At 39.3% G+C, this 26,733-nt stretch overlaps 1 protein-coding gene across 3 annotated transcripts in view; it reads left to right on the top strand.

Moving 5' to 3' along the window:
• Nucleotides 1-1,830: 1,830 nt before the first annotated feature.
• The window catches only part of LOC121672993 (tensin-3-like), a 93,211-nt gene continuing 68,308 nt past the window's right edge, over nucleotides 1,831-26,733 (top strand). For 2 of the 3 annotated variants that reach the window (XM_042045983.1, XM_042045981.1), the window contains exons 1-3: nucleotides 1,831-1,975; nucleotides 2,935-3,000; nucleotides 6,301-6,405. In XM_042045983.1, the coding sequence (XP_041901917.1) occupies nucleotides 1,846-1,975; nucleotides 2,935-3,000; nucleotides 6,301-6,405 (301 nt within the window). In that variant the 5' untranslated portion in view covers nucleotides 1,831-1,845. The remainder of the gene's footprint in view (nucleotides 1,976-2,934; nucleotides 3,001-6,300; nucleotides 6,406-26,733) is intronic. The other variant, XM_042045982.1, reaches the window with a different exon arrangement.

Below are 26,733 nucleotides of genomic sequence, written 5' to 3'. Positions count from 1 at the left end.
TGCTGGTAGTTGTGTTGGACTAAAACGAAGTAGATCCCTTTAATAGACAAGGGTTTTTACAAAATGTTCCTTTTACTGCATGTAAAGCACTGTCTGAAGAAAGAAGCGAACACTATTTTACCTGGTATTGCCAATATACGGTAGGGGATTCTCTTAAAAACAAACAAACAACCTCGCTTTCAGATAAAATGAAGATTACATGCATAGAGAATCTCCCAGCCCTTATACTAGGTTAGGAATATGTGATTTGCGTACAGAATACTTGAAAAGAAAGCATTTCTGGTATATGGGCTGAAATATTTCAGAAATTGTCCTGTGTGCCATGTATATGGTCAGTGCTGATTAACTTCTGGAATTTAAGATATCACGGGGTTACTATAAAGAAGGCTAGATAGCAACATCTTATGTTAGATTTTTCAAGTTTTGTAGTGAGAAGAATTTCATAACTGTGTTTTAATTCCAACTTTCAGAAGCATCCCTTGTTGTTGCGTTGCTTAGTTTGGTTTAGCAAGCCGCAGCCTTCTCAGAAAGCACTGCGGGGGTGCTTAGGATAGAGCAGCAGTTCCGCTCTCTTGTAGTCCTTCCGGACGGCCCTGTGCTCCTGCTCCAGCTAGCTGACAGCTCCACAACACAGTGACAGTAAAGGAGGTGAGAAGGGTCTCTCCATGTGGACCTCAGAGGAACTTTTATTACATGGTGACAAACCGGTTCCCAGAGGCAGAGAGACCATGTGGTCAGGGAGCTTGGGGTCCTATCTGGGGATGAAGGGGGTGGAGAGAGCACTTGGACAAATGATCTCAGGGCACAGGGGTGGTACATGGGCAGAGTTGAGGTACTGGAACCAATAGGGAGAACCTGCGGGAGTGGCCAGGACTAGGGGCAGGGGAAGTGGGGACAATGTGGAAGGCAGACATTTAATAAGAAAAGCAGTGGGGAAATAAAACACTGCACCTTGTAAGCTCCTACATCTTTCTTGCATCATTTAATTTGAATAACTCTATGCTCTTGAATTGTTTGGCATTTTATGTCTAGGATGCTTTTTTTATTCCGGCTTTAGTAAAAGTGATATTTGTTGTCTTTTTAATGCATTTCAGTAATATCTGCTTTATCATAAAATCCTGATACAATAAGGATAATACAATAAAATTTTCAGTCCTGTGACTAAGGTTGCCAAAAGTTTTACATATTCCTGTAAGAATGCTGAGTGGCTTTGTATTACAGTAGACTCAGAGAATTAGTAGGTAAAATATCCATAGGTTTAGTCTCAGGGAAGGTGGTGTTAGAGAATAGGTATATTGTGTTCACTTTTAGCTACTGAAATTCATACTAGATGTTTTTGTAGAGTTCCGTGTTTTATCCAAGGTGTCAAAACTACTATCAACTTCCTGTGGTAACCTAAAACAAGATCCTGTCATCACTAGAGCAGGTTTTTTAAAAGTCCTCAAATAGATATAATCAGCTTGCAGCGTTGCTTTGAAAAAGTCCTCATGTTCTTCACTTATTTTGAAATGTGTGTGCTGAAATTCATTAATTTGGTAGGGAAGAAGTCTGTCAGCACTTCATTATTGTACTGCCAGACGTTGTGATTCTGGCTCATAACCTACTGATACATGGCTGATAGTGATGAAAATAGTGATTATTATTTTTTACGTATCTAGAAGTATCCTGCCTTGGGCCTGTGTAATTTTAAAGGATAGAATAATGCATACCCTGCTTGTTTCAACATCAGAGGTGTCTACAATAAATTGTGTTGTGACTGCTTTAATTAGCAACTAATACATTCACTCATTTGTTCAGAATTGTAAGAAAATACTTCTGACATAAAATGTTTTTCTGTCTTTCTAGATGAAGTGTTATCACAAAAAATACAGGTCGGCTACTCGTGATGTGATTTTTCGCCTTCAGTTTCACACTGGAGCTATTCAAGGACATGGATTGGTGTTTGGCAAAGAAGATTTGGATAATGCCAACAAAGGTACTTGTCTTCTGTTGTTGGTTGGATGTGTATATGTGTGGGCGTGCAGGCATGTGCATGTGATGATCTTCCTCAGCACCTGTTTTCAAAAGGATTCTTATTTCTTTTTTTTCCCTCCTTTCTTATTTTTGGGGAAAGGGAGACTGCTTTGAGTTAGTTAAATTATAGCGTGTAACACCGGTAAAACGCTAATGACAAGAAAAGCTCTTCACGTGAGTTAACTCGTCAGAATAATTCAGATACTCCTACATAGTCCTTATCACCTTCTCTCACATTTATAAAAACAACAGACATTCTCTCTTAGTCACCATTGAAGGAAATAATATGAGCTAAATTGTTCCCTTTTCTGGCTAGTGAAAACAGTCATAAAGTCTGATAATGTGTTTGTGACGTAGTCTGTCTTTTAATATGCTTCAGAGTATCAAAGAATGGACACAGAGTTTTCAGACACACTTGAAAATGTGTCATACTAGTCCTCATATTTTCCAAATTAAAACTTCAGTTTTATTATGTTTATATCAGGTTTGGAACTTCAGCCTATGTTACTAGCAAACTAAAATCAAGCTATTTTCCTGCAACACACAACATAAGACTACCAAAAATTTTGTGGTCAAGTATTGTGGTTTAGCCAATATGGGGAACATATTTGATTTACCTGGGTGTGTTTTCTTTATAAGCCATGTCTGTCTAGAGAGGGGGTTAGGAACTGTACATCTCTTCTTTTGGCTGTTCTAGAAAGCAAGCAAAACTCTAGCTGGCATTTATGTGGTCTTTTCTGGAAAATGTGTGGCACAAAGAATGTAGCTTTGAAAAGCAGATCACTAAGCTGCAACTGAGAAGGGAAGAGAGAAGGGAAGAAGGGTATATGTATAGATAGCTATAGAGAATCCTGATTTCTGAGTGTTCTGAAACTGCTCTCCTGGGAAACATCTTGCTGAAATCCTATCCTTTGTTCTCAGATGACCGTTTCCCTGATTACAGCAAGGTGGAATTAGTGTTTTCAGGAACTCCAGAGAAAATTCAAGGTGAGCATAGAGAACCAAATATATGCTTCATTTGAAAGCAAATCATCATGAAATATGCATTTTTTTAAAAAAATCTTTTTTCCTCTTTTGTTCCACTTCTCTTGTAAAAAATCTGCAATTTTACTTTTTCATTAAAATATATTAGTTACCGGTTTAAATTTGAAAAAATTAATAAAGACTCTGCATTTATATCAGCATAGAAGTCACCAGATTTTGTTTTAAAGCTATGCCAGAACACTTGCTACAACTAGTAGAAAACATTTGTGTACCTGTGTAGAACATGGATAGTAGGTGGTTTGGCTCAGCATGAGTGACAGCAAGTGGCCTATCCCATAACCTTTTTTGGATGTTGTCATAATTGATTATGTTTGCAGTATTGAAGTTTGGACTATCTTCAGTTTAGCATAAAGAGATACAGCTATAGTTTTCCTGGAAATGCTTCTCCTTTGAAGTAGGCTTGTAGGATATTCTGCATGCTTCCAAAATTCTATTTTAATATGTTTAAGATTATGTGATAATTATTACTTACAGTAAGAACTTAAGATCATGCAGATCATTGCAGTTTAATTCTGTTAATGAATGTGTTTTTAGTCATTTTGTGGTGTCCCAAAAAGTATGGATTCTGCCTGAGACTGATTGAAAACCAAATACTCTTAACTGTCTGTCTTATACATATTCCCATTCAGTGTCCTCAGTGTCCTGTGAATTGCATGCTTTCCTCCTTTTTTTTCCACGAGTTTGATAATTTAGAAAATTATGGCAGCAGTCACTAAGAATTTGGATTGTGCCCAACTGAGCACAAAGATCTCACTTAGCCTGTTAGAAAGCCATTAAAGAAAACCAGTTTTATAAATGAATTTGTCTAGCTTGTTCTAAGTGTTTCTGGATAGTAAATGCTTGAAGACAGGCCAGTTGACACATCTAAAAAAGGACCAAGATTTTTTTCAAATTTCGCTTCCTTAGATGACAAATGAGAGGCTTTAAGCTGTTGGAAAGTAAGGCTCTAAGTAATTGGATATTTGTGTTCAATTCCTGCCTGAGGCATTAACTGGCTAGGAAGAGCAGCTCACCTTTGTTACTGAACAAGTTATATTTCTTTAAGAAGAAGTCTATGCAGCAGTCTGGGAAGATGTTGAAAAATTCTTTAACTTTAGCACTATATGATCCCTATATTTGTGGTTAATGCTTAGTTTTGCACCATACAGTGCTTAGTACAAATACCAGAGATTAATGTGACCTTGTGTTAATTCTCTACATCTGTGACTAACAAGTCTTGTGCCAGCTAATGCTTCCTTATTTACTTATATTAGTGATTAATATGTACTAGCAGAGATCTAATTGAGATCAAGGATTCAATCCTTGGGAACAAGGATTGTGTATTAGAACAAAGAATGATAAGAGAAGTAAATTATGGCCTCACCACATGTTTAAAATACTCTGAAAGAGAAAGGATTAATCAGAAAATCTGGAACCATATCCAAATAAGTCCACAGAAATAATTAGTATATATACATGTATTCAGGAAACGTGATGAGTATGTATTCGTTTCAGGAATATAACCTGGTCTGTTAGGTTACTGGGGATACATGCTTTGAGGAGAAATCCCCACGCAGCCAGCACTGCTAGTAATGTTGGCTTTCTAACCTATTAATTGGTTGGAGAGTTTATATCCCGGTTTTTGGTGATACCTTGAAATACTTATTTACAATTTCTGCAAAATCACTTTTCCACATCTGAAAATACTATAGAATTCTAGAATAAGTACAGGGTATCTCTAGTCCATCCTTCTGCTGAAACCAGGCTCATTTGTGAGATCAGACCATTTTGCCAAAGCTTTGTCCAGTCAAATAATGAAAAACTTCAAGGAAAGGATGTCACAGCCTCAGTGGGTGGGCTATTTCTGTGTCTGACTGTTCTCACAGTGGAATTATTTTTCCTTATATTAACTCTAAATTTATCTAGATTCAAATTTTGCCTGTTTCTTGTCTGTCTGCCTTGTTCCAACCTGATTGTCTCCTCTATGGCCTTTAGGAGGCTGTTGTCAGATCCTTGTCAAGACCATTTGTCTCCAGACTGAAGAAGCCCTGATCCCTCAGCTTTTCCTCACAGGGAAAGTCCTGTCATTTGCTTCACTTTATTCATATAATTCTTGTATTCTGTAGCTTGAAACTGTACACAGTATTCTAGAACATAACTGACTGTGATGTTTTTTAAGAAAGAATGCAGTTGCCAAGAATATAAGATCCCTGAATATTTAATAATAAAATTCGTAAGTCTGCCTTGTGACAAACGTCACAGAAACTCTACAGATGGCTTTTTCCAGGCTGCATATAAAGGTGCAGGACCATAGCATTCTTGTTCTAACTGTAACTATTTTTGTTTTAAAAGTCACAGCATGTGCATAATACTGTTGCTCTAGAACAATCTACAGTAGGAATTGCTTCTGTAGACACAGCCAAAGGTTTGATAACTGAGGATTTCTTTGTTCCCTAATCTAGATAGAAAAGACAAACTGTTTGATTTGTATCAGTATCAAAGCCAAGTTCAAGGTCATGAATTATTGATGCCTTGCATCAAGTGCTTTGATTCAAGTGCTTAGCATTTGAATGACTGGACTATACCTAAGTTCCTCACTGTATCAATTTAAAACCTGATCATTATTTAATGCCTTGTTAAAGGCACAAAAACATGGGTTACTGCTGAAAATTCCAGGTATGTTTGGCAGAGCATACTTAAACACAGCAAAACACATTGAAAGGCAGCTGTTTAGTCTCAGATTCTGCAGAGCTGCCACTTTGGGGGAACTGAAAGGGACATGAAGTCACAATTTTCAGCTCTCCCTATTCATCCTTAGTGTTAAATTTCTCTGGTATCAGAATGATAATCTGTATGAATCTGAATGAAATCTGTAACAAAGTCTAATTTTATCATTCCTTTAGAACCATCTTCTTATAGATGCTCGTGGTTCCATTCTCAAAAGCTCTTTATCATGTCTGACCTATTAGGGCTGGGTGGATCATCTGTGTTATTTGTGTTTAGGGACTGATCCAGATTATCAGCCTACATCATAATCAAAAAGCTCAAGATAAAAGTCTCTGAATAATAAATTAACCTTTTTTTTTTTTTTTTAAACTCTTTTATTTAACCTTTCTTCCTTTCTTGCTGCTTCTTACCTTTCAGAATAGGGTGTTGCCATTTAGGGAGCAAACGTCTGTCAGAAGCCTACATACATACATCTGTGTGTGTGTATAATTACATATGTGACTGATAATTTTTGGTCTCAAACATGTTTCATTTTAGGATGTGAACACCTTCAAAATGATCATGGAGTAATAGTTGATTACAATACATCAGACCCACTAATACGCTGGGATTCCTATGAAAATATGAGCCCTGATGGAGAAGGTGAGTACATTTGTCACATGAGACCAAAGCAAAATCTTTTGCAACTGTTCCAGAGTGTTTGAAAGAAGAAAGGAGACCTCATTTGCTTGAAGCTAATGCCACTTTACTGATGTCTGAAGTAGCTGTCTACCCTTCCCTATTTAGCATTAGTGGTTCTAATTTAGGAAAGAAAGCTGTGGTAGTTAAATATGATCCCTGTCAATACACAGAATGAACTGAGATGCAACTGACTGATACAAGTTACTTTATTACTTGTAAATTTGCCTAAAGACTTTATTCTTTGTTCAAAAGTTTCTGGTTGGAATTCTAATACAGAATTTTAAAAACAACAAAATTATATGGTGAGTTTGTAGCTTTTGGTTACTGTGTATCTGGAGTATTTCAGAAGGTGCACTAGGCTTTAAATAAATAAACAGTAAAGGATATGCCTATTCGCGTATCTCCATAAATGTACCATAAATTAGATTTTTTTTTTTCTCTAACCAGATGGCACATACAAAAGATGAAAACCTCCAGTAGGTCCCTTCAGATTCTGACTCCAGTGTGAATGCTCTCCTGATGTTTTCTTGAGTTCATGCTGTGCTTTTAATGGATGTAGTTTTGATGTGAGGACTCAGAATGTTACACCTGTGGCTGCACACCTCAGTGCACATGCAAGCCTGACATTGTTCTAAGTAAAAACATGAGATAAGGTATTAAATGAATGCCGAAGTTCTTGCTTTTACAACTTGCCTGTTATGAAATGAGAGACACACAAAGCTAGGATATTTAATTAGCTTCTCTTTAGGTTCAGTTTCAATTGATTTTTATAATCTGGATTTAGCATTGACCATCTAATGACCATATCAGTGAGGGCAGAAGCTTACTGGGAGCTTGATCTTTTTCCACTGCCTCACTCTTGTAATAGGAGTATTTCCTAATGCACAGCAGATTGCAATCTGCAGAAAAGTGGGGGAATATGGAGGGTGGAAAGAGAACAGTCATTGCATGTGGCAGGTAGAGCACTCCATTGGGAGTCATCAGAGTTGGATGAGACTGTGCAGTGTTTTTTAGAAAGAGTAGCATCAGAGAGACTGAATCTTGACTGGAGGTGATGTCTTAATTCCTATTCATGATGTTTCCATATAATTTATGATTCCTTTCTCTTCCTCCCCCTGCCATCCTCTCCCCCTTCCTTTGTATAGACCTAGCCCTCAACAAGCAATGCATTGATGTCAAATATTTTTTAATTGCTGGGATTGATTGGCTGGATGGATTTTACCTTCCCGTTTTCATGCATTGCATTGTAGGTAACTACAACAGTACAGGAAGTTGAAAGCAGAGATAAGCATGCAGGCAGCACTCTGTTGGAAGATACAGAATTGTATGCTGCTGATGTCTTTGATAAGAGTTAGTCAGAGACCATTCACAAGTACAAGTAGCTTGTTTGCCTGCTGCTCAGAAGTCACATGTGCCATTTAATAGGTTTTTGTATCTAATTTGTGTGCAGGGTAGTTTTAAAATTATCTGAGATAGAACAGAAATACGATGTGATAGCATAGATATTGAGAATTTCATTGTAAATCTGCAAAAAAAAATCAGTTGAGTTTAAGCTAGAAAATATACCATGAGAATAGATGTTATCCTTTTCTCAAGTAAATATTTAGGAGGCAGACTGTTACCCTATGATATTGAATAAGGGAATTGCAGGCAGAGCAATGCCTCTGCATAGGCTGGGCAAAAGATCACAAGGAGCTAAAGCACGTACACAGACGACAGCTGTATTTTTCTCTTAAGGATGGGGTCTGTACTTAACACAAGTTTGAGCTTAGTGTGCTGCTTAAGGTAAATACAGGGCAGTTAGGTCATCTTCTGTTTAAGATTTATAAACACCAGGACAAGCTTCTCTTTATGGTTTGTGCAGACGTTTGGTATCATGGTTGTGCCTTAAAAACGTATAATGCGTCCTAGTTTTCACTACAGGTGAGAAACCACTAAAAGGAGATGCTGATTTCACATCCAGAATGTGATCAAAGTCAAAAACCTTAGAATATGAAGCCTTTAGCTATAATCCTGAAGTCTCAGAGAGAATCTTTTCTGTACTTCAGAAAATATTAGGGTGCAAGACATGGTGCATTTGAAAGTGCATAACAGTGGTGGTATCTTTAAGGTGCAGGGAAGTCTCATACAGAGCGCCTTTTTCAGTTCTACTTTACATTAGGTTAAACCCCTAGCCTTGTGTAGGATCTAGTCTTCATGGTTTTACTTGTACCTGTTTTCCCACAGGAATTTCAGTAGTAATAGTATGAGATGTTAGTGTGACAGATGATTCTTATATTACAGTTATACATATTTTTGTTAATTTCAAAAAATGTGGGCCTATGAAATTCCTTACCAAGGTGGTCAGGAAGGCTACAGCAGAGACTTGTGAACACTAGTTTCTCTGTAGGTATACGTATATGTATATGGAATGGCTATTTCCAAGTTGATGTGTTAAAATAGAAATTAGAAGTGAATAAGATAGTAGTATCTCTTTTGACATTGTACAACTATTTGGCTTTATTACGCAAAGACCAAAAGATGGGAATACATGATAAAGGAAAAATATACCCAGAGGCTCTTGATTTGCTGGCATGATACAATATTGCAGACATAAGCAATTGCCTTTTAAATTATCTTGAACCCTTTGTTAATAAGATTGTGTACGTAGGTGTTGAATATAGCCAGGCTATGGACAGTTTGCTATCCCAATTTAGTTCCTTATCCTTCATTCTTAATATTCTTAAGGAATTTTGACAATTGGAAAGCAATAAATTATTTGCATTTCTTCTTATAAATACTTTTTCTTTTCATATCCCTTGGGAAGTGGTCGTCCATAATAGATGGAAAATTATATTAAATTCCTAATTTTCAATTTGTATCAGATTTCATCCTCTTTGAGCAGTACATTAGCACAGAGACTTCTGTTACACCGATTTAAAAGTATGCAATTAAGTGTAGGATTTGAAAGCAGAAGAATTGGATCTTCCTACTGCCATGTCTGACATAATTACCATTGCTTTTCCTGTGGTTTTGAAGTCAGGAAGGGCTTTTGAGATCGAAAGGAACAGAAATTACTTTTTGGTCTTTTTGAGCACTCTTATTTTTTTCTTTAAATATCACTTACCATACAATAGATACATACATATTTACAAAAGATTATTCATTTGCTGCAAAATAGTAAGGTATAATACCTGTGGCCGCATACATGTACTATCTTCCAAAATCTCTCTCTAATATGAAATGACAAATAGTTTTGAAAAAAGCTCCCCCCTCCACAAACTAGAGGGATTGAGGTAAGTGGTAAAGGTTTGACTTGTCTCCTGTTGAGGTTTTTTTTTAGTTCTCAGTGATAATTTCCAGGATTATTACTTGGCATAGTACATAAGAAATACTGTTCTTAAACACTTCCCTCCTGCTGAAAATGCTAGTCTTTTGAATAGAAACCACCGGTTTATGTGAAACCTGCCAGTGGATTCTGGTAAAAGCCTGGGCTCAGAGGTGTTCTGAAAATTAAATCAGATTAAAAAAAGATATTAAAATTAAAAGATACTAAAATAATACATATTGCTAAAGATCATAAACTCGTTTTAATAGAAAAGGTGAATTATTGGAAGGACAGATGAATGCTGCTCTTCCTTTGGCACTGTCTGCTTTATCTCAGGTCTATTCTAAGTATCCTGATAGCACGCTAAAATTATTCTAGAGAGAAAATGCCATTTGTGTGTGCAGCATTCAGTTGGTTGAGATACAGGATTGTAGTGGTTTGGTCCAAAATACTCATTACTGTTTACCTTCTGTGAGATAAGAATTAGGAGAAACGCAAAGCAGGCACCAAACTTGAAAGAATATAAAGAAGTTTATTAGCAGACCTAAAAGAAGAAAAAAAAAATCATACCACACTTTTAGAACTCTTCTCCTCCCCCCACCTTTCTCCCTTCTCCCACTGACAATGTAAAAAGACAACCCTTCAGATGTTCAGTCTGTTTACCACTTCCATAATAACCTTGTTCAGTCCATTTAGGAAGAGGAGTCTCTCTTGCCCATGCTATGAACACATTATCACAACGAGACAGCCGCCCACTTCCAAATAACTTTGCTCAGTCCATTTAGGAAGAGGAGTCTCTGCTCGCATGTGAGTCCCTTCCCCCAACTTGCAGCTTTCCCGCAACTGCTTTCGAGGGTCCACTCTTGAAGTTTTTTGGGGTACAATTTAAGGTTGAGCCGTTCAGAAACAAAAGTTCTCTTCACCCATCTCTGGGAGCATTTCATCTCTAAGAACAGAGGCCCTTCTCCTTCCCTGGGAGCAAAGGGTCCTCCTCATCTTCATCTTTAGGACTATCTCTGGGAGCATGTCTAGGAACTGAGGTTTTCTCCTTTCCCATTTGGAGCAAAAGTCCTCATCGCTTCCATCTCTCCCTGTTCAAACTTCTCATGAAATTACAGCTGCGTCAGCATCTGCCTATCTCAGCACAGGTGCTTTTGCTTGCAAGTACAAGTTGAACGCTCCACCCCCCATATCTTCATGAAATTACAACAGGTACTCTGATATATCATAGCTTTACAACAGAATTTCAGCTTTAAGCATCTCCTCTTTCTCTTCCCTCGGGTTTTCAGCTCTTCACAGCACTAAAAGGGTTAATCTCACCTAGGCCTTGCAGCTGGAATGTTGCTTATCACTGTTGGTCACATGACCTCTGCTGGACAGCGGTGCAGCTTTAGCTGAAATCTTGGCCTTGGCACTGGAGGGCGGGTTTCCGAGCTGCTCTGGCTGCCCACAGCCCTGCGGGGGGGGGGGGGGGGGGGGGCGGTCCACAGGTGGATCAGGGCCCATTGGCTCCAGGATGGCCGTGGCCCGGCCCAGCCTGGCCCGAGCATGGCCTGGGCCGGGCCCACTGGCCCCCCCACAGGGCCCGCAGCCACCTGTCCCAGCACCGGAAACGAGAGAGAGCCTCTGCCTCAGGGTTTCTATTCTTAAGTGTGCATCACAGAGGTGGTCACAACTTTAAGTGGCTTAAAGAATTGTCCGTATTCAAACTGGCCATGTGATAGGTTCTGTCTGGTCACAGAGGAAGCTGTAAGCACCCCTTTGCAAGAACATCACTTCCGGGACTATGCTTGCTAACCCATGACAAGGATTTAAATTTTTTTTTTAATAAAGAAAACTGGTAAACCCGAAGTTTATTGTTGGCCAAAATAGTATTTGTTTTGGTTCGACTGAATTCAGTGGATTGGCAACAGAAATGCACATGGTTCTTGTTCTGTGTTCCGTTTTAAGACATTTCACTTACTTTAACAACTGCTAAATCCCTCTGCACTCTTTTGTCTTCCAGCTCTTCAGTCTGTGGAAAGAGAAGCATATGTCCATGTTAGAAATTGCTTGAAATGATAAATGAAGGACTTTGATTAAGTCTTTAGAAAGCAGACACTTAAGTTTCTTTCTCAACAAAGCCTTGCTGTTTGCTTCCTAGCAAAGTATGTTTGCTTGCTCACTGGTGTTTAACAATTAGAACAGAAACAGCTTTGGCAAAAAAAAGATGTTTTTAATTTAATCCAAATAGGGTAGGGCTGAGCGAACCCAAATTCCTATATCTCAAGAATGTTGCTTTCCAGATTTTCTAGCCTTTTGTAACTGTAATCAACAACAATCAGTCAAAATTTGCCAAATATTTATAAGCTGGTTTGCTCCTGTTTTTTTCTTCTCATAAAGGAAAGTATCTGAGAAGTGTCTCCATGTACGCAGTAAATGTTTCCATGGAGGCAATAAATAGCCAACATTCTGGTATGCACCCATGTCATGTGATGAGATGGGATGTTTGACTTTAACTGAGATTTTTTTCTCCTCTTCAACCCAAAGTAAATAGCTATTCAGTAGGGAGGTGCCCTCTTATGTTGTTAAACGCTTGTTTTTCCCAGAGGGCCACTTCTTTATTGCAAAACTCAAAGGTTGAGGCAAAACTGCTTGGTTTTGGTACCTTAACAGGAATGCAGATGACTACCAAAGAAAACGGCAGCTTTGATGCCATTTCTGGTGAGTGAAGCTTAAGAACAAATTCCTAGTGAATAAATGTTAATTTCAGTTTTTAGTCACCAGTTGGATGCAGTATTCTTTGAGACAAAGTGAAATTTGGTACAAGGTAGGGATAAAAAGGTGTCCTCCAACAATTCCCCTCTACTATAGAAGATAGACAAATTTAGACTATAAAATGCTGCCAGCTTGAAACAGTATCTGAACCATTGTGGAGTGGCTGCTTTTAATTGATTTTTCTCTGAGGAAACTTAAGTCTTCTGTTTCTTGAAGTTTTGTGTGTTCTTTTCTTTAACAGATACAATTTAAATCTAGTTAGTCCACTTAATCATGAAGCTGATAAAGAGTTAGCAAAAAATTAATATAAAATGGTTTCTTTTGTGTGTTAGAGACATTGAATGCAAACATAGGATTACAAGGTTTCATTTCTAAGTGTGCAGCAATAGGTAATTTTCTTTTTCCTTCTTCATTAATGCATCATTAATTGTAACGGTACTGTGGCTTAAATTTTTTGTTACCTCAAGATGTTAGGGAATAAATATAATTTCACACAGATGTTTTCAAGATTGTGCTTGATAAACTGAGATTGATCTGGAATGTATTTTCTCTGGACTCATGCTTTGGGGACTTGGGATTTTTGTGTTCGATTTTGGGTTTGTTTTGTTTTTCTGTTGGTTTTTTTTTTTTGTTAAAAAGAAAGTTATTTTAGCATTTTGGATTGGTCAGATAGGAACCAACAGTTAAGTGCAGCCAGGGGCCAGACTTTCAAAGGATTTACTGATACGAAGTTACTTTTGTTGTCTCTTTTAGGAATATGTCTTAAGATATACTGAATTGAAAGTCTTCCATGTTTGCTTAAGTGCTAAGCTGAGCTCCAGAAATTAGTCTGTCCAGGTCTGTTGAAAAATAGTTTTTTCCTTTTTACTTGTTTGAAAACAAACCAGTGGGAGGCACCAAGTCAGAATAACAATTTAATAGGGAAATTAAAAAACAAAAGGCAGAAAACACTGGTTTAAACTGACAGAGTCAGGATACAACCTGACACCCTGTTAGTCAGGGTGGAGGTAGCAGTCCAATAAAATGGTGGCTGCAGTCCTCCTGAAGTGGTGGATATGGTTCTGTGGAAGCAGTGATCCTGTAGAAGGGGCTTCTCTTCCTTGGAAGGTCCAGTGGTGGCTGTGTAGCTCTTGTCCTCTGGAAATCCAGTGGGAAGCCGGTGTCTGTGGTGTTCAGAATCTCAGATTATATCCAGGATGGTATGCTTGGTTCCTCCCTCTGGGTGGAGCATCTCACAATGGGGTGATGAGTCATAAGGCCAAGTGTTGATTAGGCTCATTAACAGAAGATAGTCCAGAGGGAGTTATCTCTGAGTCATGCAGCAGGACAATGATGGGCCATTAACAGAAAGATAGTCTGGGGGGAGGAGGCAAGGAAACACTGCCCCACCTGATTTCAACAGCTCATGAGGATGGTAATAGAATACACTGCAACCCAGGACATCCTTTTACCCAAACATATAAGTGCATTGATAAGACGGTGTCTGAAGTGAGAAATTATGTACATTTTACTTAGTGCCCTGAGACAGTGATTTCATTAGGTACCATTTGTCAGTTTTGCTGAGTTTAAACTTACAGATAAAAAGAGAATCTCCCCCAAAATGCTAAGAGCCAAGGAGGAAGAGTTACACCTTACCTAAATATTTAAAGTCTTATGTTTGAAGACAAAAAGAGATTAGAACCAGGGTTCCCTAGGCCCCTGGATTTTTTCCATGAGCCTCCCGCCTCTCACTACCTGTACTTCCATTTCTGGGCACCCTTGCCTCCACAGCCCTTGGTATCAATGTTTATAACAGTGCACAGGTTTATCTGAAGCACAGGTTGCACCTGTCAAATACTCCAAGATACTGCAGAGCCAATTTCTTGCTTTCAAAAGAAAAAATTCATTTTAATATCCTCCAATTTATTTCTGTCTCAGTGATAGGCAGGGTTGTTATCCCAAGGATTTATTCACTAGCCCTTTATCAAAAGCTTTCATTACACTTTTAAACCCAAAGACCATAGGGTGCAATTTCAGTGGTTTAATAGATGTTAATGTAGTTTATGGTACATTTAACTCTGCAGTTCTACGTTCATAAGACTGTGCAAAAGACCTCTCTTCAGCATGGTAGATTCAGGCAGTAGAAAGTAGGAGGAAGGTAACAGATGGGACTGTGAATAGCATTATCTTAGGGGCCATATAACACTGCTTTTTCAACCAAGTCTATCTTTGCCCAGTTTATGTTTTTTTTCAGCAGGTTTGTATTTATCTTTTAGTATGTGCCTGTTTCTTAGTCACATCAGCTACAATCTATGGTTGTTAATGTTGTTAATTTAAACACTGATGTCCAAATCAGTATCTCTTCCCATGTACAGATACAACAGGAGAAGCCTCCTCATCCAATCTTACAACCTGTTTACTGGACCAGGTTGAATAAAAAGTTCAAAGAGGCAAGCCTCTGCCACAGGTGTTTTCCTTCCCTGCACCTGCTTCCTGGACAACTCTTCCTCCTTCTTTTGAAGGCAATAGGGCATCCCACCTGTTCAGCTTCATTAGACAAGGAAAAATAACCTTGATGTTATAGGTACTGGATATATTTTAACACCTTAATTGCTCGGGAGTAAAATTAGCATGGCAGCATCAGAGATTAAAAGAGTAAGGAAGAAACAATCCAAAATGCCTTAGTACAAATTAGGATTTGGCTCTTGTTTGTTCTGTGACTTTCCTAAGACCAGAAGGAGAAGCAATTAGGTCCCCACTCCGTGTCTGTACCAAAAGCATGCATACACAGAACTACCTTATGTGTCATATATATGTTTACTCTAGTAAACAAAGGAAATGTGAATAGAGGGCATTATCAGTCATGATGCCATTTATATCTGATGTAAGAGATCATAGAACCATTGCATGTGCATGAATGAGCTTGAGTTAAGATACCAAATTCATTATGATTGCCAAATGACAAATCTCTGGGAAGACTTACAGAACAAGAGACAGCATAAAATTCGTGGGAGATTCTTGGGTTTTCTAGGCTACCATGAAGCAATAGCAATCCTTTTTCTGGTGAATCCTGAAGTAATCATATTGTTCTGATTGGGTGTAATTTCTGCCCTTTTGCTGGTCTTTTAACATAATGTACCTTTCCTTTTTTTGCTGGACTTCTTTCCAGTGACTCTCTTGGTCTTGCTTGGTTGTTTCAGTTGGCCACTGCAACACGCCCTTTATAAGATAAGGATTTTGTGGTATTCACCCTTTTCTCCCCATTGACAAGCATGTTCTGTTGATTAGAAAGGCCTCATTAGTTTTTGGTTACAGCTTGTTCAAAATGTGGTTTTTTGTTATGAAGGTGCTTTGGTTAGGAAGGCTTGGTTCTATGACAAATACTGTTTTTTGAAGGATGGCTCTTTAAGCAAATTTATCATGCTGGGATTTATTTGGACTATCCTGTAACTGTCCATTTTTTTTAGTGTCGGAGACTGGTTAATTAAACAACGTGTTAAGTTTCTGCCGTTGAATACATACAACAGATACTGAAGAACTGAGGACTTTTCCTGGAAAAGTTTCTGCAGGAAGCATCTTCTGCAAATAGTGATATGTAGAGAAATCTTTTATCTCCTTGCATGTATTTCCAAGATGGTGTTAGTACATGCACAACCACCTCATATATGTGGTGGTGGATTTTTTTCTTGACTTTGGAAAAGTGTATAATAAGAGACTAACCCTCCTGAGTCCCACAACTTTAGATTTTAATGTCTGAATTTTGAAGAGGTGCCTGTTATATTCAATAGTCTGTACAGAGTGAAGCTTAATACTCTGTAAGTGTTCTTTTAGCACTGTAGACCACAGACGCATCTGATAGTAAATTGTGGTTGAATAAATTCCTCCAAACCAGGAGATTATATTTTTTTTAGTGACCAACAGAAGAATTTTAGCTGTACAAATAACATTAACAGCCTTTAGCCTAGTCAGCTCTAGTGCTTTGCTTGTTTTTTTGTGGTAAGGGAAGCTTTGCTAAACGTAGTACAATTTGTTATCCATGTATGGATGCCAGAAAGCTGTCCTGGGCATCTCTATCCCTGCTCCAGCAGTTTCACTTATTAAGCGTTAAATATTTGTCTGTGATCCCTCCTGTTTAAAGCCTAAGTTCTTCGAAAAGATTTCCCCGGATATCGGAAAGCTTTGGATCAGACTGCTAAACAATAAGAGGAAAGTGAGAGATGGGGTAGACTGCAGGTCTGCCTGCATTTTTATCATACCTCCTCTAGATTCTGCTGTCAAACATGGGCAGAATCTAAATGCTGAAGAAGAGCACTAGTTCAAACTCCTTCCAGACTGCACAGATGGAGGCAACTTTCAGTAAGCAGAGGGAAGTTTTTTTTGTCAGAACCCAATCTTATTTCTTACTGTGGACACGCTTTCTCCAGCTGTGTAAGGAGAGAGCTGCATTACTACAGCTCTCTCACATTGTTTATATTTTCTCTGCTCCTGGAGTCCCAGGCAGAAGGATCTGTCCAGTTTCTGAGATGGCCCAGAGCGGTGAGCTCTCTCTGTTGAGTAGTATGGGCTAGATACTGTTTTTCTCTACCTTATTCTGAACCTTGAAGAACATTGCCTAAACTGTTACCCATTTAAGAAACTTGGTAGACTTCTGAAGTTCATCTGAAGTTTTCTGGTGTCAGGCTATTCCCTGTGTTCCTTTCAGTAAATATGCATAAAATATTCTTTGTATGAAGAACTTTTGTTCTTAAGTCATTTAGGTACAGCATAAATTTTCCACCAAATATACATAATTTTTTACGTTAGTATATGCTTGTATTGAATGTGTGTAAATCATCTTCAATTTTTTTTGACAAGAAGTAAATACTATAATTATTATCATATACGTTTACCCCATATTGCTTCTACTATTGCTCTATTACTTGAAAATAAATTACAAGTCTTTTGAGTCCCAGTGCAAAATCCTTTAAGTTCAATTAGTGAGTTGGAAAATCAAAGAGTTCTGCTAAACATATGTGTGCCTGAACTTCCCTTTTTGATATGTGTACTTGCTTAGAAACACCTGAAGATCAATTTTTTGTGCCATAGAGTGGTGGAGCAATTTTATTACAAATGGCAATACTGTGGAACTACATGGTCCATACTTAAAAAAAGGAGTAAATTCATTAGGTTGACCTTTTAGACAGCCACTTTAAGCCTTTTCACTGTGGTTCTGTACAGTTTTCAGCAACCATGTAGAGTCATCAGTGTTTTTCTGCTGCTTTATATTTAATGACCATAACTAATTTTTGCTGAAAGCCTAGCAGTGTAGTAAGAGGAATGCCATGATTCATGGTGTGTGTGCTGTTTCAGCTGTTAGAAAGAATAGTCATGAGTTCTGAACGTCAGCATTTGGAGTATGCACTTGCAAATTACCGAAGTGTTCCTGAAGATGGGCTTTGTTTTTGATAGGAATGAAGGGAGATAGTTTCACATAGTTTGGTGACTTTGAAATACCCTTAAACTTTACTTAGTGTTTTGTACTTGTGGCAATGTTCCTGTACTGTGATGTTATATTGTTCTTTTGCTGGTTATCAAAGCACAAGGTTCTTCAAGTTAAGTCTTTGCTTAAAATAACTGAGAAAAGTTTGCAGAAGTATAATCAAAATGACACAATAGCTTCTGTATATTGGATGACAGTTGTAAATGTATCCGTGTATTCTTTTTGGATAATGGAACAGGTATTATTTTCTTTTGATCCCAGGTGGGTAAAAGTGGAATGATAAATTTCAGTAGTATTCTAAGGATGAGTCTGTGCTGGCTGGCTCTGCCTGTGTTCCATACTGGCTGAACAGCAGCCAGCCTCTGGTCTACAAGCTTGTACTTTGTTAAGCAGTTTTTTCTTGCTCCAGTGTACCTGTAAAAACACTGAAATACAAATGTGATCCTTTTGTCTGGGAAATTAATCTTAACCTTTGCACAGATAAAGGTTCTGTGGTGTCTTGGATGTCCCCTTTTCTGCTTCTCAAAAGATTCAAGATTTAAGGACCTCATGTTTCTGTGTGTTCTGCTTGTTAGCATTTTGCTAAAAACAATCCCGTCAGTTGTTCTCCTTTCATAGTGTTTGTTCACTTTTTGTTTTTGTAGTAACATGCCTTGTTTTCTTCAGCCTCCTTTATTTTTGTTATATTCACAGACTTGAGAAACCTAGCAAACCAAACAGTTTCCTGATGACTTAGGTACTGCTCTTTCATGTTGGAAACTAGTTTTGTTTAAAATGCAAGGCATATATGAATATCAGCATTTGCTTGGGTCATGTTAAGGAAAAAAGTGATAGATGACTTCATACCTTTTTCCTTCCTTTCTAGTTAAATTCTGTTACCCTCAAATAATAATTTTTCTAAAAACTCTTTAAAAACATATTAAAGGATTGCCAGATGAATGTTTATGAACCAGAAATTGATCTCACAGCCTTGTACCAATTTACTAAATCAGGACCTACTTTTTATGTCACTGTTTGAGAGTTGCATTAAATGCAGTTCTAGGTCTCCAAATTGTAGAAAGCACCACAAAACAGCAATACCAGGTTCTAAGATGATATGGATTCACAATCCATATGTTTTCCCCAAAATTTTTGATCAGTTCATTGTGATTGGTTCATTTGCATGACCCTTCTCTGCCACTCTGCATCAGTCCAGGTACCATCTGCACTTGCAACAGTCAGCATAAAAAATTTGAAGAGGTGTCTATTGTAGCCTTGCTTACAGAATTTAAATCTATATCTGAAGTGAATGAGACTGGCACACCCAGTAATCCAGTTGCCCTCAGATGTGGGACTGTGCACATAGCCAGAAGTACCTAGTACTGCAAAAAGGTGATGCATCCCAGAAAGCCTGGTACTGATAACAGAGGAAGCAAAACCGTTTGAGTGATATGGTTAGAGAACATCTTTCTAAACACATCCATGGATAGGTTTAACCAGTGGTTATCCCAAAGCATTCTTGTGATGGAGCACCACCAGTGTCTTGGTTTAAAAGACAGGTGTCTGCCAAGGAAGGCAGAAGCCTCCCTTGAAATGGAAAACGCAACCCCCTTCCCTCTGAATTATTATAATTTTGAAATTAAGGGGCTTTCAGGCAAAGATATGAGGAATAGGAATAACAGTTCTTTGCTTATATATATATATGTGTGTATAACAAGGCAAACAAACAGCAATAACTATGGCAGTAACAGCAAACACAAACCCAGTCCCAGCCTTCTCGGCTGTCAGGCCCTTTCCCCTCGGGTGCAGTTCCGCTCGCAGCCGGCAGGGGCGCTGGCGGCTCCCAGTGAGCAGGGCAGGTGCGATGGTTCCCCCGCGGCTGCAGGGGGCGCTCCGGAGCGAGCTCAGGGAGCACGTGTCACTGGTGGCCTGGGATCCCAGGGAGGGACGGAACAAAGGCTTCACAAACCCCTGGGCACCTGATCCTGGTGTCCGGCCGGACCCTCGGGAACAGCAGGGATGAGCACAAATCCCGGGTGGCAGACAAGATGTATTGAACTCCGGAGCTGCGGTAGGAGCCCCGGGATGTCTCAGTAGGCAGGGTGTGCAGAGCTACAGAGTAGCAAAGGCTCGAAGCAATGGTGGGGGCAGGGCGGCTGCAGCCCGGCTCCCCAGCGGGAAGGGAAAGGCAGGCTTGGGATCCCGGGGTTTTCCCTCAGGCACCCGAGCAGATGGTGAAAAGGTCCCTCTTATAGTAAGGTGGGGTATTAGAGTCCCAGTGCAACAGCCGCTCCAGCGAGCAAACTCCACTCATGGTAGAAGGAAGGCAGCTGAAAGCAGAAGCCTCCAGCAGCGACGAACTCCCTCCACAAAGATGGGAGCCCTCCTCTCCCTCCGCCAAGAACGCCAGCCAGCCAGGAGCTGTACCCAACCCCTTTTTCCCAGTTTAAATCTCGTGGTATCCCCCACTCTACACAAGAAAACCCAGGTGAAAGAGAGTAGCCAGATGGACCCCTCCCCCTGTGCCCAGGTCTTTTGTTTTTCTTAAGCACCCAGTAATTTGTCCCCCTGGCAACCTATATGGGGAAAATTCTTTAAGAGAAGAGAAAATAGGAGAACTTCTAAAACCCCAACAACCAAGAGCACCATATTGGTCTATATCTAGAACAATAGAATTTAAGCAACATGGTGAGCTGTCTGAATGAATCTGTTTCAGGTAAACTTATCCATAGGATAAGTTAATTCATGCAGTGATGCTATTATGTTGTCTGTGTTTCTTCTGGTAATCTAGCTAAGTGCAGGTGTTAGTGTTGAGCCTCAGCCTGTATTCAAGCATGCTGAGTGTTAATGGTCCAAAATCACCAGCAAGTGCATGCAGTTCAGGCTTATGAAGGAGCAAAAGAGGCCTGTAATTGAAGCAAGGAAAACAGCAGGTATTTTTTCCTCACAGAGAACCAAAATGCAGGGAGATTAAAACTAAATTTGCATCTTAAGTGAGACTCATCAATTTGCATCAAGAGTTTTTAATATACTTTTTTTCTTTTCATATCTTTGAGGCAAATGTGGGATGTTTCCAATTTAAAAGCAATTCTGCATCATCCCAAAGGAGAGAGCCAGTTCCCTGGTTCTGGAAGAGTACTGCCAGCATAGTTTGTGCTGTGTGCTTTGTGTCTTTTATCAGAGTCCTGACTTGTTTCATGTGCAACCATTAACTGATTTGCAAGAACAGCAACACTTGAACCAAAAAATATGTACTTTCTGCATTAGGTTTGAACTTAACTTTTAACTCCTACATGAACAATGAACAGGTAGATGTATTTTGGGGATACAAGAGCCACTTTCATTCTTTGTTCAACTGAGAAGTGATTAAAGTGCTGACAGTACCTGAAATAGAAAATGAACATTGTCCAGGGGCCCAGCTGTCTGGTGGTGATGCGTATGTACATTTGGAATAATGTTTAGAGCACATGTTTATGGTCTGCTCTGTGGTGAGATACAGCTGTTACTAAAGGAGGAACTAAGAGGTTCACTTCCCCTAGTTTGAGGTGATTCATTCCAGAGACAGAGAAGGTAAAGCATTCTGGGATCTGGGAGCTTGAGAACAGCAGCTGCTAAATAAAAGTAAGTGTTACTGCTACAGGACTTCCAGAAAGCTTTTCCTGCCTGAGAACTCCATTAATACATGAATTCTTGAAGATGTGGACGAGTGTCCAGCCTGATTGGTCAGTGCAGGAGAACAACTTTTTCTAGCAGCTGTTTATTTTAGGAAAAATGATGTCAGTGATCTAGAGACTGAAATTCACTCAGCTTTGTTTTAGATATTGAAACAGACTCTGAAAAGAACCACTGTAAGGGAATAGCTTGTAGACTGAATTAGCTTTCCAGCCAACATGTTTCTACTCCTCCTTGGCTGCAATAGTGCAGATTTCCTTGAAAATGATTGTCTCCTCTGGCTTCTCCCTTGTGCTTAGATTTTCAGTTGCTTTTTCTGGCTGATACAAGTCTCACAAGTCTTTAGCAAGACTACTTACCTCCAGGAGCAGAAACAGTGGCTGCAGCTCAAACAGCAGGAGTTAGAGACATTTCTGGCCTTTTTAAGCTTGGGGATTTGCCCTAACTTTGGTTTTCCTATGTGCAGAGCTTTGCTTAGAGAATATTAGTTGACGTAAATAAGCCAGTGATTGACTTTTGCAGAAAATTCCTGGTCATGCCTAGTAAGGAGGTGAGTAGCTTCACTTTGGTTCAAGAGCTGGAAATACAAACCACATATATTTCTCTATGGATTTTATAGGAGTTATACAGGAAGAGTTTGTAAGGAATGAAGGCCTGTTATTGTTAGAGAGGGAGAAAGGAAAAGACAAGCACACATAAAAAGATTTAACTTCAAAAGAATGCAGCTCAGGACTTGTCCAGGTTTGCCTGAAGGTAAAAGTATTTATTTATGAGGTTGATAAAAGATAATCCAGATCTTCTGTGATGTTTCCTGCTGCAACATGAACAAGGGTACAGTTTGAAAAAGGTTGTGTATTTGCAATCATCTTTTGTTCAGGTGGACTGCATCAGAACAGCTCTTGCTGAATTTGTGGTGTATGAGTTTACCTAGCTGGCTTTCATTTGTGTGCGTTTTCCCAAGCGGTGGGTGGACAGTGGGTAACTGTGGGGACAAGTCAAAAGGCTTAAAGACTGAAATATTTTTAACTCACAAGCCTGCCTTTGGGTATTTGGATTTCAAGGAGAGAAGTGCTGGGAAAACACAGGCTTGGAAGGATGCCACTAAATTTGGTATGCGTTAGTATTTCATGTCCTAATTTTTAAGTAAGTTGCTCTTTGTGTATCAGGTATAGGGGTGAAAATACACGCATACCCTTTGCTCTGAGATTTTCAGTTATAAGAGAGTCCCTGATACTGGGTGCGTGGGGGGGTTTTTCAGGTATTCAGATTCAGCATGGGAATGTTGTTGGGCTTCAGCCTGGGCAGTTCAGAGAGTTGAAACAGCTCCCGAGAAAAGTGGTCAAGTTGAAAGAAAGTGGGCCCCTTCGGTTTGGTTAATTAAATTCCAGCATTACTTAGGTCACCTCTGTTGTGATCTTGTTTTTTGACAGCTGTGTTACTCCCACATTGGATAAAATGAGAGCAGGGATTGAATTGTGCATGGAGATGAGGTATTGAATTTGTAAGGCCTTTGCAGTACCATTACTTAGCAAGGTGTACAGAATAAAATGTTGCACTGCTGTTGTATTTTCTCATTTTCTTTTGTCAAAATGTTCCTCTCCTATATGCATAGCTTTGCTTTTACAATTAAGTTGATTATCACCTTTTTTGGGAAAAAACATACATGAAGACCAGAGTAAAGAGAAGTCTGAAAGTCTTAGTGCAGAGGTATTCTAAAATTATGTATAAGAAAAAGGTAGAATACGAAATAAAGATGTTATATAAGAGAAGACCAACTACAAACCCTTGCATTTTGTAGATTTGTAGTATTTGAATAGTTTATTTGTCCTAGTTTTATGAACAAACAAACCACACATATATATATCTTTTATATATTTATACTTGCATATATTCATAGTTTTTATATATATAGTTTATAGTTTAATAAGACCAAGTGCAAGGTGCTGCACCTGGGTTGGGGCATCCCCCAGTATCAGTACAAGCTAGGTGATGAACAGATCAAGAACAGCCCTGCTGAGAAGGACTTGGGGGTGCTGGTGGTTGAGAGGCTGGACAAGATCCAGCAATGTGCTCTTGCAGCCCAGAAAGCCACAGGTGTCCGGGCTGCATCAAAAACAGCACGGGCAGCAGGGTGAGGGAAGTGATTCACCCCCTCCACCCTGGCGAGATCCCACCTGCAGTGCTGCATACAGCTATGGGGTCCCCAGGAAGAAAGACCGGAGGAGGCCACCAAGTTCGTTGGAAGAATGGATGGATTTCCTTATCTCCTGTGAGGAAAGGCTGACAGAACTGGGTTTGTTCAGTCTGGAAATGAGAAAGGAAAAGAGGGATGACCTAATTGCAGCCTTCCAGTACCTGAAGGGAGCCCACAAGAAAGATGGAGAGAGGTTATTTACAAGACCATGTAGTGACCGGACAGGCTTTAAACTGAAAGAGGAGAGATTTAGATGAGATATAAAGAATAAATAGAGGGTAGAGAGACACTGTAAGAGGCAGCCCAGAGAAGTTGTGGATGCCCCATCCCTAGAAGTGCTCAAGGCCAGGTTGGATGGGGCTTTGAGCAACCTGGTCTAGTGAAAGATGTTTCTGCCCATGGCAGGGGGGTTGGAACTAGATGATGTTTAAGGTCCCTTGCAACCCACACCATTCTATGATATATTGTATGATGGTAGTTAAAATTAAAAACTCCAAATTAATCTAAGAATGATTTCCTACAACTGTGCAAATCAGAAAATAATTTTGTTATGTGCAATATGCATTTTATTTTCACTATTAGAAGCTGCAAGTTTAAATATCCAGACTCCTGAGGAGCAGCTGGATTTTTGTTTAGCTGTGAGTTTAATTGTTTCTTGTCTGTTTATAAAGCAGAATGGTATTTTTTGTTTCCTGAAAAGGCAGCTGTCTATTAAAGCAAATTGTCTAGTTGCAAGTAAAATTGTTTTGACCCACAATCACAATTGTTTCCTTGTGAAATCTAATAATAATTGTATTGCTATTTAAATTTAGAGCCAAAAATCAGCAGATCCCTAACTCTTCTGTTTCTCACTTCACTTGTAGAGCCATAATATGGCTCCTAAAGTTCTAGCATAAATATCAAAAGTAATGTCTGTCAGGCTCACCATCCTGCTTGTGATCAATGAGACCTCTGTTTGGGAAGCCATTATTTCAAGAAATTGCTTTAGGGATTTTTGAAACTTGGTAGTGGACCAGACTTTCAGCATTGATGTCTTTTTTCCTAAAATGGTCTGCCCACACTGACGTGGGGTGGCCCAGCCCTGGGACTGGCTCAGGCTTTGTGCTGCTGACAGAGTTTGCAAAATTCACTCTGAAACAGTTTCTGATTGTGAAACTCAGATTTATGAGTTGTTATTTTTGTGAGCCCAGAAAAACCTGCCTGAAACAACCTTTGACGAAGTAGAGCCTTTACCTTGAGCAAAAGCCACCAGGCAAAAGAGAACCTGGCTTGGGTGCTCTGACTTTTTAAAGAAACCCTGGCAACCCCTGGCCCTGTTTCCAGCCATGGTTCTGGGTCTTAAAGAGACGATAATAATCTTGGGCACAGATAGATATGGAATAAATAAAATTTTGGTTGACCAGGAAAGATACTTTTAAACTAACTTAAAAGCTGTCTGAGAAGTAGTTTAAGGCTAAGGTTTGTACTAACACATAAATGCAATACTTAATTTTCTGTTTGTGGGTTTTGCTGTTCTGTTTTTTTTTTTTTTTTCCTAAATGAAATTTTCAGTAAACTGTACTTGTGTCTCTTCTTCGGAGTGGAAGCTTTACAGTTCACAGCTGGAAGACCCCCAAACATTTGGGGTTGCCTAACATTCCAAGCAAGATGTAGAATAAATTTGGTAATTTTGTATTAGTGGAAAAAGTACTGGACAGGGTTATCTCTGAATCTACAGAGCGCACATGTGCGAGACCCTTGGGTCAGTAGTGCACTGTCAGTATATCTGTCTTCTTGTCTGTACTTCTGCCACTATGCTTGCATGGTACTGTGTGATGATACTGGGAGGGCTAAGGGAGGGAGATACACAAAGGTTTTCCATTGCTTCCATGGCTGTACTTGAGAATTTGACAGTTTTTTTGTACTTGTCATTTCCACAAGGAGAACCAGATCTGCATGCTAGAATGCTTGATCTGGAGTGAGGTATTTTATTTGATCTGGCTGAGCTGGAGTTCATTTTCCCTTAGCAGCCCTCACAATGCTGTGCTTTGCATTTGTAGCTGGAAAGGTGTTGATAACACACCAGTGTTTTGTCTACTGCTGAGCAGCATTGGCACAGCATCAGTGCTGTCTCTTTAACATGCTCTCCTCCCTTCCTCCCATCAAGTGGGCTGTGATGTATGGGCAGTATACTGGGAGGGAACACAACTAGGCTAAAATAGCTGACCCAAATTAACCAAAAGGATATTCCCGACCATATGATGTCAGCTCAGATATAAAAGCTAAGGGAGGGAGGAGGAAGAGGGGAATTTGTTATTTTACAGTGTTTGCCTTCCGGAGCATCCGCTCTGTGTGCTGAAGTCCTACTTTCTGGGAAGTGGATGAACATTACTCTCTGCTGGGAAGAAGAGATTTTTTTTTTTTTTTTTCTCCTTTGCTTAAGCGTGTGCAAACCTTCACTTTTTTTCTTGCTTTAATAAACTGCCTTATCTCAACCTACTAGGTGTTTTCCATCCTATTTTTCTCTCTGGTGTCCTGCTGGGAAAGGAAGTGATAGAGTGGCTTGGTGGGCACCTGGCATAAGAGCCAAGGTCAACCCACTACAGTCTTTAAGCTGACTAGCATGTTTACAGCACAGAACCTAGTTCTGAGTAACAGAACAGTCAGACAGGAAGACTTTGTAATAGTTCAAATTTAATAGTTCTGTATTTACTTCACTGCATTCCAGTTCAGACCTGTAACTTTTTCAAGTTTATGTTGTGTCAGGATATACAACTGTTCTAATCAAAGCTGGGTTTTTATTGTTTTTTAGTTTTTAAACTCAAAACTAAGCATACAATAAAAAAATCCACCTAACAGTTACTCCTAGTTCTGGTTGGGTTTTTTGTTTTAAAATTTTGCAATTTATTGTGGTAACTGTATAAAATACTTCCACATGAAACA

This window comes from Corvus kubaryi, unplaced genomic scaffold, assembly GCF_017639235.1.
Source record: "Corvus kubaryi isolate FWS band 111438036 unplaced genomic scaffold, C.kubaryi_AGA036_p1.0 65075, whole genome shotgun sequence".
Classification (NCBI taxonomy): Eukaryota; Metazoa; Chordata; class Aves; order Passeriformes; family Corvidae; genus Corvus; species Corvus kubaryi.
Note: the sequence above shows the minus strand (reverse complement) of the source record. Positions and strands in the feature narration are given on the sequence as shown.